The sequence below is a fragment of the Paramacrobiotus metropolitanus genome, unplaced genomic scaffold, assembly GCF_019649055.1.
Source record: "Paramacrobiotus metropolitanus isolate TYO unplaced genomic scaffold, Prichtersi_v1.0 Parri_scaffold0000087, whole genome shotgun sequence".
Taxonomy (NCBI): Eukaryota; Metazoa; Tardigrada; class Eutardigrada; order Parachela; family Macrobiotidae; genus Paramacrobiotus; species Paramacrobiotus metropolitanus.
In genome coordinates, this window is record NW_026570307.1 from 1 (window position 1) to 14915 (window position 14915).

Here is a 14915-nt window from a genome sequence, read left to right on the forward strand (position 1 = left end):
AATACTACTCTCCTTACAATGGACTGCAAAAATGACTACACAGTACTCCACTTCTACTGTTCCTGGGAGAATTCGTATATTCTTTCCTAATTACGACTGAATTAAACTATAGTAATGAGAGAAAAATCCTGTAAATGTCATCAATCTCCCGTTAATACTCTGCCGGTTGAGCTTTTGCCCTTGCAACAAATTGATCAAAAACACCATTTGGACCTTCCGGTTCATGAGCGCTCGCGCCTCGTAACCTTTAGAAATCATTCTGTGCACAGCGGAAAATATAACTTAACGGATACTTCTAGGAGAAATGGCTTAAGCCCAGTCTTCCTTTCTAGATAGTAAATTTTGTAGTATTGTTTACGTAACTTACGTCACGTAAGTGGCAGGTTTTAGGAGCAGACAACCCGCTAAGCGGGACTTCAACGTCTGGTCGGTAAAAAGCTAAACTAAAAAGCTACTGATCTGGCTGCGCGATACTTTCGTATATTTCTCATAACTGGTCACTTCACTCACTTCAGTCACTTGTAAACACTTTGAAGAAATTGGCCACCGGTCCATTCAAGATTGGGATGATCACCGGGATGATCGGATATAGCATTATTAGTATACAGTACAATAAGGCCGATGACTAGTTGTCCAAAACATGAGCAGAAGTGGCCAACTATTACGAAATACCCAAGTAGTAGCGCTTATATGTAATGGTGCATATCAGTGCTTTTTCGTTTTAAAATTTTCTTGGACCACTGGTCAGCTCGATGACCATCACAATGCACCAACCTTGAAGCACTCGTTGTGGTCTATCGTTTGAGCTATTGAAGTATTCTGTGGGATTCTACTGTCAGTTGTTACAAACGGCATTAGATGACATGTCGGTGCATTATATGGTTCCCATGCGTGTTAGTTTGACATGGTCATGTCCCGCTTGACCTATGGTCGCTTAAATTTTGAAAAAATTTCTTTTTCTTACTTGAATTTTTCTATTCCAGACTGCCGATTTTCAAAACTGTAGTCCCATCCGTTCTAGTATCTGGTTTTGCTGGATTTACCAACTTTACTTTTCAGCTCTAGAATCGTTTTTTTAGCTTGACTTGAACTCAGGTTATTATCACTGTCACGTTCTTTCGTATTGCTTTGCCATGTTAAAATTCCGAGTAAGAGTATAAAACGAAAAAACTTTGCAGAAGCATTTATCGGTTAACCGAGCATATTAAAGAAGCTAATTTTATAACTCCGCAAAACAAAATCCGGAAGATATTCAGAGCGACAGGCAAAGATATTAGGTACAGAATGGATTTATCAAACCAAACAACATTAAAAATTTACGGTGTCACAAGACAAATTCGGAAAGCGACATCATTGCAAAAGCCAAAAGGCACACTGAATGAGTTAAAAGTTGGTGCAAAACTGCAAATCAAAGTTCTAATTATAACGCGTGCCGGATGATAGCTCACGCTGACGCTCAGATTTCCCACGTCTGCTGAGAATTTCTCGTTCAGCGTTCATCTTCGCCTCCCGGTTAAATTATGGATTTTTCTGCTTCTGTCTGTTGCATCTATTACGTTTTCCAGGGCCTACATCAGATTCTGAAGGTTGCCAATTGCTATTTCAAGATCCCTTAAAGCAAGACTGAGCTTTTCCACCTACAAGCACAAGAGTCATGGACTCAAGAAACGCCCTACAAAAGCTGTTCCAAGAACCACAGTACGAGTACAGAAGATACTAACCTCTTCCGACAGCGATTTGAGCTGCTCCCTTAATTTATGTTCTCCTTTCATGAATAGCCAGAACAGGTAGACGCAAAATATGAAGCAGACGAAAAGAGTTGCTCCAAGAAAGTATGCTGCAATATCACCTCTTCGAATTTCACTAAGCGTAAGTGAGTTTGTTAGTGGCGGCGTCAGTCCCAGCCATGCTGGTGCAAAACAAAGCCAAGCTGTCGGATGCAACGCCCCGCGGTGCATAAATACGGATATGACAGTTTTCCTGTAACAAGTATATGGAAATGGATTAGTGCGTCGATATGATACACTCACCAGGCCAACAACTGCGTACTGTAACTGAATACACTTTTTGGCGAGCTAAGTTTTTCTTGAAAAATGCTGCAAGTCATAAAATTCTGAAAACACCGGAATATGTTACTTGCGTTCGTGCAAGCATGCTAACAGTAAGACTGGATCTGCTGGTAACCACGAGCTTTTTCCACATCATAATTATGGCGTACGTAATATTGTGAACAAATGAATTTGGAGCTAAATCCCATTTGTACATGTGCTTCTTAAAATTTATTGACCCTGCTCATCGAGAATTATAACAGAAACTGCTCCAGCCACGATCGCAAGCAACTTTCAGACTTTCCCGCCATTGTCCGAGTACTCAGTTCGTCCAACAGGCGATGTCAGCATTCAGCACCATGAATACTGTACTGCAAAAACAAAAACTATTTCAGGTAAGTACTGTATTGCCACGAAATTATTTACTTACTAAAAGTAAGTACAGAACACAATTTTTAAAAACAAATTAAGGACCAGGCTTGGTAGAAAGGAATCCAGAGTCCAGACTACGGATATAGTATAGTATTTTCCCAGATGAATGGCCAATTCGTGATTCTCGCCGAGACTGCAGACTGGCAGTGTGTCATTTTGACGTCACTAACAAACAGGGATTTTGGAGTGCGCCAACAGGAGAATTATGCATTCGCTCTGTTTCTGTTCGTGTTGACGTGTACTGGCGTCCCTTAGTACACATCGGTACTACTTTACTACTTCTTCCCTTACAACTAAGGCTTAGGCTTTACTACATCTTCTACGCGAGTCCTGACCCCGAGTCTACTTCGACTTCTCAGAAATCCCCAGCAGAGAACTTTGACCGCGACTTGCCATTTCGATGACCGCGCTTCGATGACGTAAACTCAACCTATTGTTCTAGTGGTAGTTGACCTGATGTTCTCATTAGTCCACGTGTAGTGATGCAGCGGTGTGATTAGTCCACGTGTCCTCAGACGTCTCTTATTGGTTAGCGTGTAAATCCCTATTGTTCTCAGACCCGTACCTGCGCGTACGAAGAGCCAGCACTTGCGGTTTGGCTATATAAGGCGCTCGACCGCGAGTGAAATGTCAAGAGTTGTAATCCCAACAAAGTAGAGTCTTGTTACTCGATCTGATTAACTTCAGGCTTTTGCTCTGGTCTTCTCTTTCCAAGTGAGGCTGTTCAAACTGACCTCTGGGTGACCTTTCACCTATTGTCAGGGGTCATTCCTCTATCTCGTCGACGTGCATTATCATCTTCGGATAATCTCGTGACGTAACAGGTTACCCATTTGATCCCACTTGATTTGCCGTGACCTTTCGGTCTCATCATCATCTTCATGCCCTGTAGCGCCAGGTTGATGGATATCTCTTATCGCTTCTGCTAACATCTAGCGTCGGACAGGTAACGTATACTTCTCCGTCGTGTATTTCTCGTGTTTGCAGGACCCGGACCTCTTCTTCTTTCCTTTCCTACTTCATACCAGATCAACGTAATCTTCTACCATCTTCCGTAACAGTTTGAGACAGAGTCGCTCTATCCGACTGGACGTGGTCGGACTAGTGGATACGGTACCCACTTCACTGTGTTAGGTCTTTAATTCGTCTTTAATTCACGTGCTAAAATTTTCGAGGCGGTAATGCAATATCGTGGCCATAGCACCTGCGCTAAATTTAAGAATACCGTAACCATTTTATCACACATTTTTCCTTGTTTGCAGAGAATGGTTTTTCGTAAATTTTCATGTATCTGCCCAATTTAATAACAACATAGTTTGCAGAACGCGCACTGTTTTAAAAAGTGCCGGGATAAGCACTTGTTGTTGCGGGCCTACGATGACTTCCCGGCGCACCGTAGGCGCACGGCTGCCAACCGCCACAGGGTACCATCCTGGCGAGAATCGTCAATGGCTGCAACAGACCAGCAACGCTACGGCCACAGTCTGATATAAATTCATACAATACGTATATATAAATTCATGTACGGTGACTATGTACCAGATACCTTTAATAGGCGACCGCTTTGGGTAGACGGTCAAGCAACTTGGAAACATGCACTCGAGTCTTGACTCGGACTGGTTGCGAAATCACACACCTTTTAAATTTTTCGCTCGACTTTCAAGACTTTTTTCGGTTTTGTCTCCTTAAAATTCATTCGAAAGCTTTGTTTATGACTTTATGACTCTCTTGTTCTCGCAAATATTTAGTTTGACTTTATTTTTAACGGACGGTTACGAGCCTTAGCCCATAGCGTAGCAAATTCTATCACCATGAGCATATTAAACACGAACGACACCGTCTCCGAAGGCGATACCGTTATTGTGCACGTGGATTTCGCGACACTACTCTCCGTGCGCGTTGATCCCACGGTCCGCGAACCGACCGTCCAGACGAAATACGGTGCGATCCCGTATAAAAACCTCATCGGGCACAAGTACGGCACCAAGTACCATTGCAAAAAGGGTTATGTTTTTATCCTCCGAGCCACGCCGGAACTGTGGACGAAGACCCTGCCATTTCGCACGCAGATTCTGTACTTGCCCGATATCAGTATGATCATCATGCATCTGGACCTCCGACCTGGCTGCATGGTGGGCGAATCGGGTACGGGATCTGGGTCCCTCTCGCACACTATCGCCCGCACCATTGCGCCTCACGGACATCTGTACACCTTTGACTACCATGATCTTCGTGTACAGCAAGCGGAGAAAGAATTCCTCCAACACGGCCTGAATCATGTTATCACGGCCCGCAAAGCCGACGTGTACGCCGAGGGCTATCTAGAGCTGGACGGTATTCTCGATGCCATCCTGCTGGATCTTCCGCGACCGTGGGTGGCGGTGCCAAAAGTCAAGAAGGCGCTGAAAAGAAGTTGTGGCGGAGCGCGCATAGGCTCGTTTTCACCGTGTATTGAGCAGGTGCAGCGGACTTGTTTGGCATTGAAGCAGGAAGGTTTTGCGGATATTGTCACCCTGGAGTGCTTGATGAGACCACTGGAAGTTAAAGCAATTACGGTGAACTGTTGGAATGAGCCCAAAGAGCCAGAGGCCGCAGCGGAAGGTGGAAAGCCGTTGAAAAGTCCGTTTTCGCAGACGACGTTCCCGGCAACGATTGTGCCGGGAGATGTTCCCGGTCATTCCGGATATCTTACCTTTGCATCTTTATTTTAGGTTTTAGATAACTGTTAAGTATAGATTTGTTTTTAAAAGTTCACCGTTACTGAATCCATGGTTGCTGCCTTTTTTTGGAGCCTTTGAATGCTTTTTTTTGCGAATGATCGTATGTTTTGAGCTGTGTTTATGCCTCAGGAAGATTAAAAAAATTCGAAACATTTTTGCTGTTGCTTGAGCCATGAACCTCTTGCGAAGTTGGAAAGGTTAGTTTCCGTCTTATTTTCGTAAAAATCTTTGCCGACAAGTGTAATGCGTTGTTATCGGACTTACTTGGTCGGAGTTGACCAAGAAATTTATAAATTTTATCATCTTGGACACACCGCATAGATACAAACGTCCTGTACGAGTAAGTACTTACTTTATTAACAAATTCGAATTTTACAAACGGTAACCACATGATATTGTGGACAATACATGCATGCTTCTTCGTCTGTTAGATAAAACAAAATACTCAACAAAACTTACAACGTTACTCGTAGGTGATATCAATTCTAAAAGGAGGGTGCACCAAAAATGTTCAGTTTTCACGTACACAGCACTGAACGGCCGAGATCACCACAAGCAGCACCTATTTATACGTACACGAGAACTGCACCCTATCACCATTCCCCGCACAAAAAGAGCCCTGAGACAGTGGATATACGACTATAAATCAGCACTGTATGCGAGTTAGTGTAAAAACTAAAAAACCGCGAAATACCGTAAATAATACCGCAATTTACTCGGAAGGGGAATTATCAAGAGCAGGATCCGGTTGGACAGAAATTCTTTGATCGTTGTCCGTGCTGGGTTCCAGCGGTTCCTCTAATCGAGGATATTTTACAGGGGTACCGAGACTTCCCGTCGAACTGCGGCGCTTCTTCTCCGGGGTTCCTTCTTCCGAAGTGAGCTCCGAGAAATCAACACAGGGAGCAAGCGGCGTTCCTTCGTGTGCGTCGACTTTCTTTTCACCGTTTTCTGCTTCCGGCGTCGTGGACATTTTCTGCACCACCACGACGTTTCGCGCCGCAGAGTCGGCGGACATTACGACGCAATCTCCGCATAAATTCTCCGGCGTGAAATCCATGCAGTCGTCATAATGGAAAACTGATGCACAACCGTAGCACCGTCGCATCCGATTTCGTCGCTGCTTTATGCCGCACAACTTGCACTGTTCATTGCCGATCCGGCGTTCCCATCGGATGCAGTTATCCAACAGTTTACACAGGTAATAAATCCGCGACAAATTCATTGTCTCTTCGACAACAGTCTTCCAGGTTTTCTCCATCATTGTGTGGAATTCTTTATGCATCAGTACCGGAGAGATGGCCGAAAATACCCAGACAATGAACTGCTTAAATTCAGCCAAATCGGCACAGTCCAACTTTTCTTTCCAATCGGGATCAACCGATTTAATTAAAAACTGATTGTCGGCCAAATCCGCGAAAACTTTAGCGAAAAAATCTTTCAAAATCGCCAACAACCCTTCAGCAATATTGGGCAGAGGTCGTGCCGACGTCTGGGAGAGCTTTTGAATATCGGCTTGTAAACGCATTTTCAAGCGGCCTTCCCTGATACCCATGGGATTCAGTTGAGCAATTAAATGCGGAATACTTTTAGCATCGTACATGGTCCATGCATTGGCAGCGGAGGGAGGGAAAATGAGACGCGAATCACACTTGCGATATTTCCCGTCCGGCTGGAGATAATAGGGCTCCTGTGGACGGTTGGGATAGACAAAATTGCTCAGCACGGTGGGTAGAGGATTGGCCGTCAGATCCAATTTCTTTGGATACACCGGGGAAGACCAGCCAGATTCTACCAAAAGCCCGGAACAGAGTTCCGGAAAATGCCAGTACCGGTTGAATTGTCGATCGTATCCCAGGCAGTCCGAGTGCGACATGTAACCGGAAAATATCTTGGCTTCCTAAAACACAAACACCAATACTTTTCTTTTCGAATGAAAAGCATCAAAACATAGTTACGTATCACCATTTCGGGATATGACTTACTCCGTGTGATGGCAGTTCTTCTCATTTCAGATTTTCAATATCAGTAAGAACAATAGAAACTGCATTACCTCGCCCTCCGTTTCTGCTTCCACTTTTTCAGCATTCAGCTTTTCAATATCTTTGGTCACCGTTTTTATTTCATCTGTGGAAAACTACCATGTAAGAAGCCGCATACGTTTAGCACATACACATGTCTAATTATCGTTTATACCACTTATGTACGTCCTTTCCCGGTCTTCGGAACGGGTTGCCTTCGAGCGTTCATCGAACAGTTTCAGTTTTTCTTCCATTTCTGCAAAGAAGAAAACTGCATTCTTAACTCTCTTCAGTAAAGTTCGATGTACCACCCGCGTTGGTACTGATAATCCGAATGATACAGACTATAGAGTTGATACTAAGAAATATCGTAAACAACGGAACAATTAATTACAGTAGCATCATAATGATCAATAACGATTATCATTATGCGTTCACGTACAGTGCTTTCTGTGATAACATTATCATTATTATATCATTATTATTATTATTATTATCATTATAATAAACGTGCTGGTTCTTTGCAAAATTCACAATAAGTAAACTCGAAACAAGCGATGTAAGTACACTGAGTGCACCGTCTGTGTATAATATAAAACTTTCCGCGTCGGCGTAATAAACGTACCTAAAAGTGCAAGCTCTCTGGCTCGAACAGCAGCATCCAATCTCATTCTTTTATCCCTAGAGCCGAGCAAATCGAAAAAAAAACATTGACAAATTATGTATGCTGTGATCAGTAGTCCATAAAGCAAACGTTAGGGCCAGTTCCAAGTCATAGCACAAACAATAAAAACTTAGAGAGGAAACAGTTAGAGGATTGCTTACATGGCTTGTGCACATTCTTGTTCCAGCCTTCCTAAGCACGCGTTCACAAATCCGGTGTCCTGAATCAAAATTTTGTGGGCCATGTTGAGAAGCATAATTCGCTCTTCAGGAGTGAAATCAGCTACGTCGACATATTTCAGCTTTTCCAATATAACAAGAAACTGAAAAGCGAGGTCCCAAATGTAACAATGCAAAAATCTGCCTAATCCACAGTAACTTGGAAAATACGGTCAACTAACAAAAGCAGTTAACAAAAACGTCGTCTCACCTCTTCTGGATACGGGATTTCTTTATATTTTTTCACCACGACCATATACTGCCGCAATGTTTCACACGCGAGGATATGGTCACCAGCTAATTTTTGCACACTGACAGTAAATTCAGGAGGAATCTGAAAATCAAGACGTGAATCAACGACATGCTCCGTGTAAATATCCGAAATTAAGAGTAAAAGAAATGCAGATCAATTCTGAGGTACAACAGAAATTTTCAGGGTTTCCATTCTATTCGATTTCAGCTAAAAACAGCCTTCGCACTGAGAAATGTCTTTGTTTTGCAGCAATCGGAAGAAAAATCAAAAATAAAATGTTTACCTATATGTAAACCATTCACATTCTGAACGAACAAACTCACATGTAGTTTAGACTCAAAATCCTTTCGCTCATCAAACGCCCAAACAAACCAATTCAGGACAGATAGGTATGCCCCAATATTGCCATCTCGTAACAGCACCGCATTAACGAGAAATTCTGAAAGTATCGAAAGTTAAAAGGTGCACGTTCTCATATTTCCGTGGGCAATGGCTCACCATAGTCAAAGCGTTTCCGCTTATTGCGCGTGGGTTTATGCTCATACTGCAGGATTTCGATAAACCGCCCGATACTTAATAAGTCCCCAACTTTCGTTGACGACACACCGGGAACCTCCATCGGTTCAGGCGCTGGTAAAGGCTTCCACACAAACTGTGTATCTTCATACACCTGGTAATGCCAACGCATGATACAATTAATTGCAAGTATGGAAAACAAGAAAAATGTTGATTAACAAAATGTCCACTTACACATCGTAGTTTTTCTAAATCTTTAACAACCTTCTTTTCTTTTTCAACAGAACAGCGAGCAGTTAGTCCGCTCAATTCATATGCTCCAACAAGATTCGTCCATATCGTACTTCTGGGAAGACTGTAAACAACATTCAAAAATGAGTATGGCAAACAGTAAACACGCATTCAATAAGATCAAAACAAACCAAGAAAATCAAAACGAGCCAAATTTTACAACCAATGTGGTCGATTAACCACCCTAGCACACTGTAAATACTAAGACACAAACGCTGGCGGTAAATGTCTTCAGTTTCTAGCATTTTTCGAACAAAAGGGTTTCTTTTTCATTTCAATTATCTTTCAGCTCCGATCTATATTCTTAACTGGTTTAAAAATTATCCAAAGAACGAAGAACCATTACCAACAATCAACCAAAGCGCACTTCGGCCACAGAAAATCTTGAAAATTCGTTGAAGCCTTACATAGACAGCAAAGGTAAAACTTCCGGTTTTCCTGATAGTACTACAACGTCGTTCGGTTTGGCCACAGCACTGGAAACCGCACTTGTATCCCGCCTATCCGCCACTTTGACGATTTTGGTGGGCCGCACCGTAGTGCTAGTTGTGGGGGCAATGGACACCTGAAAATAACAAATTATTGGTTTGTCATAACAAATAATCGGCTATGGATTCGTTTTGTAGTAGTAACATTTTAAAATTTTTACACATTTCACACATGCACTAACACACTTCAACACATCACCCCAAAATATGTGCCAATTTTGTAGAAAATCTCACCGGTAGAATTGGCACTGTGGATGAGATAATGCGATACGAAGTGGTAGGCAAGACTGTGGATTGATTAGAGAACGCCACCGCAGTAGAAACGCCACCACTACCATTCTGCGCAATTTGAGTAATGGACAGTGCTTTTTTGGAAGTGTCCGATGACAACGTAGTCTAACCAGAATTAAAGAATTTGAATATGCTGCGGGTGTCCCAACAAGCGAACATGATACAAATTAGCATTATTTTCGAATGGTGTAGACTGTAGAATAGTTCTGATGAACTAATATTTTTTCTAGCAAATTAATGTCATTTCTTTAAGTGTGTGTCTGTAAACACCGCATGTAAATCAGTAAACAGTTTGAATACAATAATACAATACTAGCAAAACTTAAGCTTTTACATACTTACTTACTTTTACAGTAATAGCAACATGTACAGGAGTGAGAAACAAAACGATACCCAATTTTTAAATCCAGACAAACTCAGTTAAACTGAAAGAAATAAAAATTTCTTCTGTACTCTATTCGAAGTCCATCCAATAAAAGTAAATAAAATATTGACTTCGTAAGTTCATATTGTGTCCCGTCAAATTATACCCAGAAGACGTCGAACAATAGGCGAAACTAAGAGTACGGGGAAATCAGCCCAGATATAAATAATTCGAAGAGCCTTTTACGAAAGGTAGTAGAACATAAAAATTCTTTTCCCGCAAACACCGAATAATTTTCTAGATAGAAAAGCCCGGGCAAACGAAATTTTAAGAGCAACCGAAAGCCACTGTTCTACGACCACCTAACGGCTAAAACACATGCGTATTCAAAACTTGAATCAGTAAGTACTGCTCGTAATTTTTAGCTATTATTATATTATAGTAAAATTTGCATGAGGACAGAGTAAGTACTATAATGTATAGTTTCATCATTCATGGCTACGACTTACCCCTGGAGCGGGGATAACGATGACTTTCGGGGCATCCGGACCACTCACCCGATTGAGGGCGAACTTCTGCGTGCCAGCCTTGCCCGCCGTACCAGCCTTCCCGTCGTTCAAGGCCACCAAACGGAAGACAGACTGTACAGTCTGCAGGCCATTCGTGCTGGCAGCCGTACTCCCACTGGCGCTTCCCTCCTTGGCCTCAGAGTTCGGGGCAAGCTGGATAATATAACTGGGTCGAGCATTGCTTTTATCCGCACTTCCTTTGCTGGACGAAGGAATCGCAGTGGCGTCCACGGGAAGCAGATTGACGAAGGAAAACGTGCCCGCTTTCTCCGCGGTATTACTTCCGTTGGAGTCATTGGACATTAGGCGAAGTCGGGGGGAACTCTGGGGAAGATACATCTTCCTGGACTTATCCTGACTGTTTCCCGAACCCGAAGATTTGTTCTGATTGGAGATCGTTCTGGTTTCCAGGAGTTTTCGCGGAGTATCCGATGCACTGTTGGCTGGCAGGGCATCGCTGATTAACTTTGCCGCAGACGATAGCGTCTCACAGATCTCGGAATTAGCCGTCGTGTTCAACGCGGTGTCTTCCTGATCATCCATGCTCACCAAGGAAACCTGGAGCGTCACACTGCACGGCTGTACCTGACGACAAGTAGAGGTGGATTGTTATGCTATGGCCCAAAGCCAAATGGCCTAAGTGGCTAAGCGACTAAGTCGCATCAAAATATTAAAATATAAAGATCAATTAATGATCATAAATCATAAACAGCTGTTTCCGAGAGGAAATCAGTTTTCATCAGATACACACACCTTCGAATGCAAATGGAGGGGATCGTGTGGATCGATTTCCCACAGCTGCACTCGTACTTCTACTTACGAAGAAAAAAAACAACAGTCCAACACCACCAGTGTAATATTTCCCGTAATGAAAAAATGTCCCAATAGTGTACTATGTACCGTACTAATAACAGCCCGCCAAAAGAATAACAACAAAACACCAATCCCGAACGGAATCCAGTTCCGGGTGACTTTTCGATTGTTTTTAGACTTCTGAAGCGCAGGATCTACCGAGAAGCCTGAAAAAGGAGACCAAAAAGGGAGTGCGTTAAGGTCGCTGGGGAGTGCATGTAATCGCACATGTTACGAGGGTGGTGATACTGGTGCTGCCACCACATCCGAATTGGTCGGAGCCGAACTGAGCTGACGGTTCCGGTTCAGGCGGCGGCACCAATAATTAACCATTCCACGGTGGACATTGTTTGCGACATACTCCGTTCTTTTATATTAACAAAATTAAAAGAAGCATCGGTTATTCATTACGAATATTCAAAAAGGCAGAGTACCAAATCATTACAAAGTGATCGTTAGCTACCAAACTGCTTTCAGCTATGGACCGGGCAGCCGACACGAACCGTGGGTGCGAGCCATTTCAACCAAACCGTATTTGTATGGAAAGTTGCCAAGCAGAAACGCTCACACACACAACAGTCGTCAGTCACACACACCGGTTTGCCAGCGCTGACTTGTTCCGCGTTTCGCTATGGTTCATCGTCCACGCGCTCGATATTCCTATGAACCGAACTGAAAGTGCACAGTACCGTCACGGCAACGACAGACGTCGACAGTCAGCCTTCACAATATGGCTGCCTTTATGTCAAAGCAAGCCTACAAAGCGTCTGGAAGCGCAGCATTTGTTCAAAGGCCACAAACAAGCGTCAAAACCAGCACCAGGTCACAGTCTCGGAATCGTCGACCATTTCGAGAAGACCCATATCGCGTTTCTGCCGTACTTGGTGTATGTCCTAATACTTGTACTGTGCATTGTAGTTTCATGAGATGTAGATTGACCTTTTACTATAGCGAAAAGCCATCACGTCGCTTTAGCCTTTTCTTATGCAGACAGGTTCGTCCTAAACAAATGACACCTTTTTTCTTACCTTGTCTTTATCAGGGTTTGATGGAAGTGCTTTGATAATCGAGTGTGGTTAGCCCGAGCCGCGATAAGGGCGCACTCATCTGATGCAATATCTCATAGTCGTTGTCGAAAAGCTAACACAACTACCGACGGCTACCGTCGTTCACATTTCCAAGTCCAGTTAATGCAACTGACAGTGAGGCAGTAATTGTTCCAGACCGACGTGCGTTATTTGCAACAGTTGCTCTGCTTGCTCGGATAGAACACCAAGGCACTGCGCTTTTGTTGACACTTGACACGACCGTGTATAGGTGTCTGTGCGTGCCCGTCCTGCCCTTTAATAGATAAAGGGTTTTGAATACGACGAGGCTGCTGTCCTCATCCTTGGCGACCGACAATAGCGGGAGTGACTGGTGCAAGATCATCGCACATTAGCGGCGAATTGTCATAATGTTGCCATTGTTCACTGGACAGATCCTGGTGACTTCTCTATTTACAGGAATAACAGGATACGCAGCGGGGAACGGTGTGTCCAGTGTTCCATAACAGTCTTCGGTCTGGTCTTTAAATTTAATTTGTTCAATTGACTTTATTTCGTTATTAATGCTGCAGTACCTGGCCGCGGCAGTGCGGCTGGAACTGTATTTGAAGGTCTTATTGTTTGGTCTATAGACACATTACATTTTGAACAACAGCGAAATTCCATCTAAGACTTAGTCACAAGTCATCCGTAGTAAACTTATGTGAAACTACTGTAATATATTGCGACATACTATACTGCCCACTGGCTATTGCTTAATTGTGTTGTTGTACGAGCACTCTAGAACTTTGCACATTTCGGGAAGCTGGACGAAACTGAACTGATGCGCATAACCTAACACTTATAGAATTCTTGTCAGAGCAAAAGTGGTTCTCACTCTTGGAACTTGGAAGTAAGAATAGCGATCAGCGAAAGACTTTCATGATTTATTCAGAAGCGAAGATACTCGTAGATAAGCTGCACTTTGCTGCTCAAATGAAAGATGCAAGCAATTTCCAGAGTTTGCCTCGATCCCGGCAGCCTACATGGACCCACTGCCACATCAAGCTATCGAAAGCACATTTTTTACAATTAGTAGTCACGTAAATCCAGTTCTTCTTTCCCCGTAATGTGATTTCATCAGCTCGACTTTCCTTGATGTTATTAGACTTGTTTTAGAGTTTGGGCGTACATGGCAATTTGGCAGTGTCCTCCTGTTTTGCTTGAAGAAGTTTTGGCTTACGATCTTAATTTGTACTTTTGGTGCAGTATCTACTCGTATATCTATTCTGTAATAGGGACTGGACGGGACAGTCTGTCCACAATTCGTTGTCTTTGTAGCTTGCAGTTTATGCTTCTATGGAATTTAAGCAAACTGCTAAAGAAAAGGAAATAATAAGCCTATGCGAAATGCGTAAAAAGAATCCATTTAAGCGTTTCCCTGACCAAATCGGCCCAACGGTTATTGTACAACGCGATCAGCAATGCCAGTTTTATTTTAGTTCGGGAACGTAAGATTTCGATTCGTATGGTTGTATGGACAGAAGCGCCCATTGGCTTTTAACTCTGCAGAGAACGTAACGATTTAATGTAGATTATCGATGATGCTATTTTGTATCACGTTTGTTTTATACCTACGATTCTGCGACCATCCCATTCAAACCTTTGTCCACGGGCACGGATTGCTCGTTTTGCGCAGATTGCGCTTACGGTTAGCAGCGTTTCTTAAAACGGCTTAAAACTGAAACAGCTGAATTGCCTAAAGTGAAACCGCTAAAACTGAAGCACGAGGAATCATTACGACCATAACACTGATTCTGATTACGAGTAGGCATTAACCAGCTAGTTAATGTTATCACACTTTACTCGCATACGGTGCAGCAATATTCTCGAGAGGTTGGTCAACGGGTCCCTTAAATTCAATTCTAACAGTCTAAACAGAAAACAAATCAAAGCATCATCCTTTCCTTCGGTTATATAAAGGGCATTGTGATATCATAGCCAGTATACCGGGGTAGTGGTTTCCAAATCCTTCGTCTTTTCGCTCTTTTCAAACGGTATAGTGTGTCTAAATATACCTACGTTGATAATGCAGCTCATGGTCAGCTCTGACTTGTTCTGTGTGCTCACATATTTACAGTATGCCACCGTTGTATATATGGC

General features: G+C 43.0%; 2 protein-coding genes and 1 long non-coding RNA gene across 5 annotated transcripts; 1 reads left to right on the forward strand and 2 right to left on the reverse strand.

Moving 5' to 3' along the window:
• Positions 1 to 1322: 1322 nt before the first annotated feature.
• On the reverse strand, positions 1323 to 2579 carry LOC129596256 (uncharacterized). The gene is made up of 4 exons (XR_008691397.1): positions 2479 to 2579; positions 2288 to 2419; positions 1722 to 1980; positions 1323 to 1637 (listed from the first exon to the last, which is right to left on the reverse strand). It is a non-coding gene; the product is annotated as an uncharacterized LOC129596256 (long non-coding RNA).
• A 1286-nt stretch (positions 2580 to 3865) lies between these two features.
• LOC129596225 (tRNA (adenine(58)-N(1))-methyltransferase catalytic subunit TRMT61A-like) lies at positions 3866 to 5325 on the forward strand. The gene has a single exon (XM_055493450.1). The coding sequence runs from the start codon at positions 4292 to 4294 to the stop codon at positions 5189 to 5191; it is 900 nt and encodes a 299-aa protein (XP_055349425.1). The 5' UTR covers positions 3866 to 4291; the 3' UTR covers positions 5192 to 5325.
• Positions 5326 to 5530: 205 nt separating this feature from the next.
• Positions 5531 to 11940, reverse strand: LOC129596145 (tyrosine-protein kinase BAZ1B-like). 3 transcript variants are annotated; one of them, XM_055493336.1, is made up of 13 exons: positions 11696 to 11940; positions 10816 to 11460; positions 9886 to 10047; positions 9571 to 9728; positions 9107 to 9227; positions 8855 to 9026; positions 8680 to 8795; positions 8315 to 8437; positions 8047 to 8207; positions 7847 to 7902; positions 7397 to 7477; positions 7254 to 7327; positions 5531 to 7100 (listed from the first exon to the last, which is right to left on the reverse strand). In XM_055493336.1, the coding sequence occupies exons 2-13, from the start codon at positions 11416 to 11418 to the stop codon at positions 5913 to 5915; spliced, it is 3015 nt and encodes a 1004-aa protein (XP_055349311.1). In that variant the 5' UTR covers positions 11419 to 11460; positions 11696 to 11940; the 3' UTR covers positions 5531 to 5912. The 3 variants fall into 3 exon arrangements, with proteins under 3 accessions (XP_055349311.1, XP_055349309.1, XP_055349312.1); XM_055493334.1 differs by having other exon boundaries at positions 11629 to 11940; XM_055493337.1 differs by lacking the exon at positions 9886 to 10047 and having other exon boundaries at positions 11629 to 11940.
• Between the last annotated feature and the right edge of the window lie 2975 nt (positions 11941 to 14915).

Bases quoted from the DNA above. Each gene is read 5' to 3' on its own strand.
- LOC129596225 (XM_055493450.1), top strand. From the start codon at position 4,292: ATGAGCATATTAAACACGAACGACACCGTCTCCGAAGGCGATACCGTT.
- LOC129596145 (XM_055493336.1), bottom strand. From the start codon at position 11,418: ATGGATGATCAGGAAGACACCGCGTTGAACACGACGGCTAATTCCGAG. The intron at 10,048-10,815 runs GTAAGTCGTAGC...AATTCTGGTTAG, and splicing joins TCGTTATCCCCGCTCCAGGG to ACTACGTTGTCATCGGACAC. The intron at 9,027-9,106 runs GTAAGTGGACAT...TGGCATTACCAG, and splicing joins ATTTAGAAAAACTACGATGT to GTGTATGAAGATACACAGTT.